Below are 2136 nucleotides of genomic sequence, written 5' to 3' on the forward strand. Positions count from 1 at the left end.
GGAAGTCAACACGTCCTATGGTCTCCACCACTAGGTTGCACCGTGAGATTCCCATGTTCCGCCTGCATGTTGCCCTAGAGCAACTACCCATTCGGAGGGTCGTAACATGGGAGTCGGAACAACGCAAACTCCAGAAATGGATAGGATTTCTTAGGTCCATTCCTAATTTTGGTTTTTTAAATTCGATAGCGTTGTTGGGACCGATTTCTAAGGTCTGAAATTGGTGGGTCACACTTGCGAAGAATTACTAAGAGTTAGTATATTCTTGACCGAAATAGCGATAACTAAAACACTATAGGAACAAGAGTTATTCTGGAATTAGTGTTTAAGTCAAGAATGTCTTGGTTTAGTGAATGAGTGATTGACTGCCCCTCGGTAGCAGTTGCTCTAACTCACTAAAGTATCATTGCAAATTAATAATGATTTGGGTACATTATTACATTTGCTAAAACTGATTGGATTAAACCGGATTAAGTCAAATCACTAATAGAATTTTCTTTATATCACAGCATGACAAACTCAATAGTACAATTACTCGCTTTTGAGAAATTAAACGGCGACAACTACACAACTTGGAAATCAAACCTAAACGCAATACTGGTCATTGATGATTTAAAGTTTGTTTTAACTGAGTAGTGTCCTCCAAACCCAAACTCAAATGCAAACCGAACAGCTCGGGATGCATATGACAGATGGATAAAGGCAAATGACAAAGCCCGAGTGTACATTCTAGCAAGCATATCTGATGTTTTGGCTAAGAAACACGATGTTATGGGTACTGCTAAAGAGATTATGGAATCTCTAAAAGGGATGTTTGGACAACCGTCTTTCTCCCTTAGACATGAAGCCATAAAATACATTTACAACTGCCGTATGAAAGAAGGGACCTCAGTTAGAGAACATGTCCTGGACATGATGGTCCATTTCAATGTGGCAAAAGAAAATGAAGCTGTCATTGATGAGAAGAGTCAAGTCAGTTTTATCATGATGTCTATTCCGAAGAGCTTCTTCCAGTTCCGCACCAATGTGGTTATGAACAAAATAGAATATAACTTGACTGCTCTTCTCAATGAGCTACAGACTTATCAGTCCCTCTTAACAAACAAGGGACAAACGGGAGAAGCAAATGTTGCTATCTCCAAGAAATTACAACGAGGATCGTCCTCCAAAAATAAGTCTGGACCTTCAACTTCTAAAAGTGTTTTGATGAAGAAGAAGGGAAAAGGGAAAAATAAGATTCCTACTAACCGCAAGAACAAGGTTCAAAAAGCAGATAAAGGAAAATGTTTCCATTGCAACGAAAACGGGCACTGGAAGAGAAACTGCCCAAAATACCTTGCAGAGAAGAAAGCCGAAAAGACACAACAAGGTAAATATGATTTACTCGTTGTAGAAATGTGTTTAGTAGAGTATGACAACTCAACTTGGATACTAGATTCAGGGGCGACTAATCATATTTGTTCTTTTTACCAGGAAACTAGCTCCTGGAGAATGCTTGCGGATGGCGAGATAACACTCAGGGTTGGAACAGGAGAGGTTGTCTCAGCAAGATCAGTAGGAAATTTAAAGTTGTTTTTTGGAGATAGATTCATTATATTAGATAATGTACTTTTTGTTCCTGGAATGAAAAGAAATCTAATATCCATCTCTTGTTTATTAGAACAGTTGTATAAAGTATCTTTTGAAATCAATGAAGTGTTCATTTGCAAAAGAGGTATTCATATTTGTTCTGCAAAACTAGAAAACAACTTATATATGTTAAAACCGAGCAAAACAAAAGCTATTTTAAATACTGAGATGTTTAAAACAGCTGAAACTCAAAATAAACGACAAAAGATTTCTCCTAATACCTATCTTTGGCACTTAAGACTAGGCAACATTAATCTCAATAGGATTGAGAGATTGGTTAAAAGAGGACTTCTAAATAAGTTAGAATACAATTCTTTACCTCCATGTGAGTCTTGTCTTGAGGGTAAAATGACTAAACGATCATTTTCCGAAAAAGGTTATAGAGCCAAAGAAACCTTAGAACTCGTGCATACAGATCTCTGTGGTCCAATGAATGTCAAAGCACGAGGAGGGTATGAATATTTCATCAGTTTTATTGATGATTATTCAAGGTATGGCTATCTTTAC

The 2136-nt window shown here is 37.2% G+C and overlaps 1 protein-coding gene across 1 annotated transcript; it reads left to right on the forward strand.

The window, feature by feature from the left end:
* Nucleotides 1-643: 643 nt before the first annotated feature.
* Nucleotides 644-1645, forward strand: LOC147792660 (uncharacterized). Its single transcript, XM_087124351.1, has 2 exons — nt 644-1369; nt 1474-1645. Exons 1-2 carry the CDS (start codon nt 772-774, stop codon nt 1479-1481), a joined length of 606 nt encoding a protein of 201 aa, XP_086980477.1. The 5' UTR covers nt 644-771; the 3' UTR covers nt 1482-1645.
* Nucleotides 1646-2136: the final 491 nt, after the last annotated feature.

Source organism: Cucurbita pepo, chromosome 5 (genome assembly GCF_057944985.1).
Source record: "Cucurbita pepo subsp. pepo isolate OVF chromosome 5, ASM5794498v1, whole genome shotgun sequence".
Classification (NCBI taxonomy): domain Eukaryota; kingdom Viridiplantae; phylum Streptophyta; class Magnoliopsida; order Cucurbitales; family Cucurbitaceae; genus Cucurbita; species Cucurbita pepo.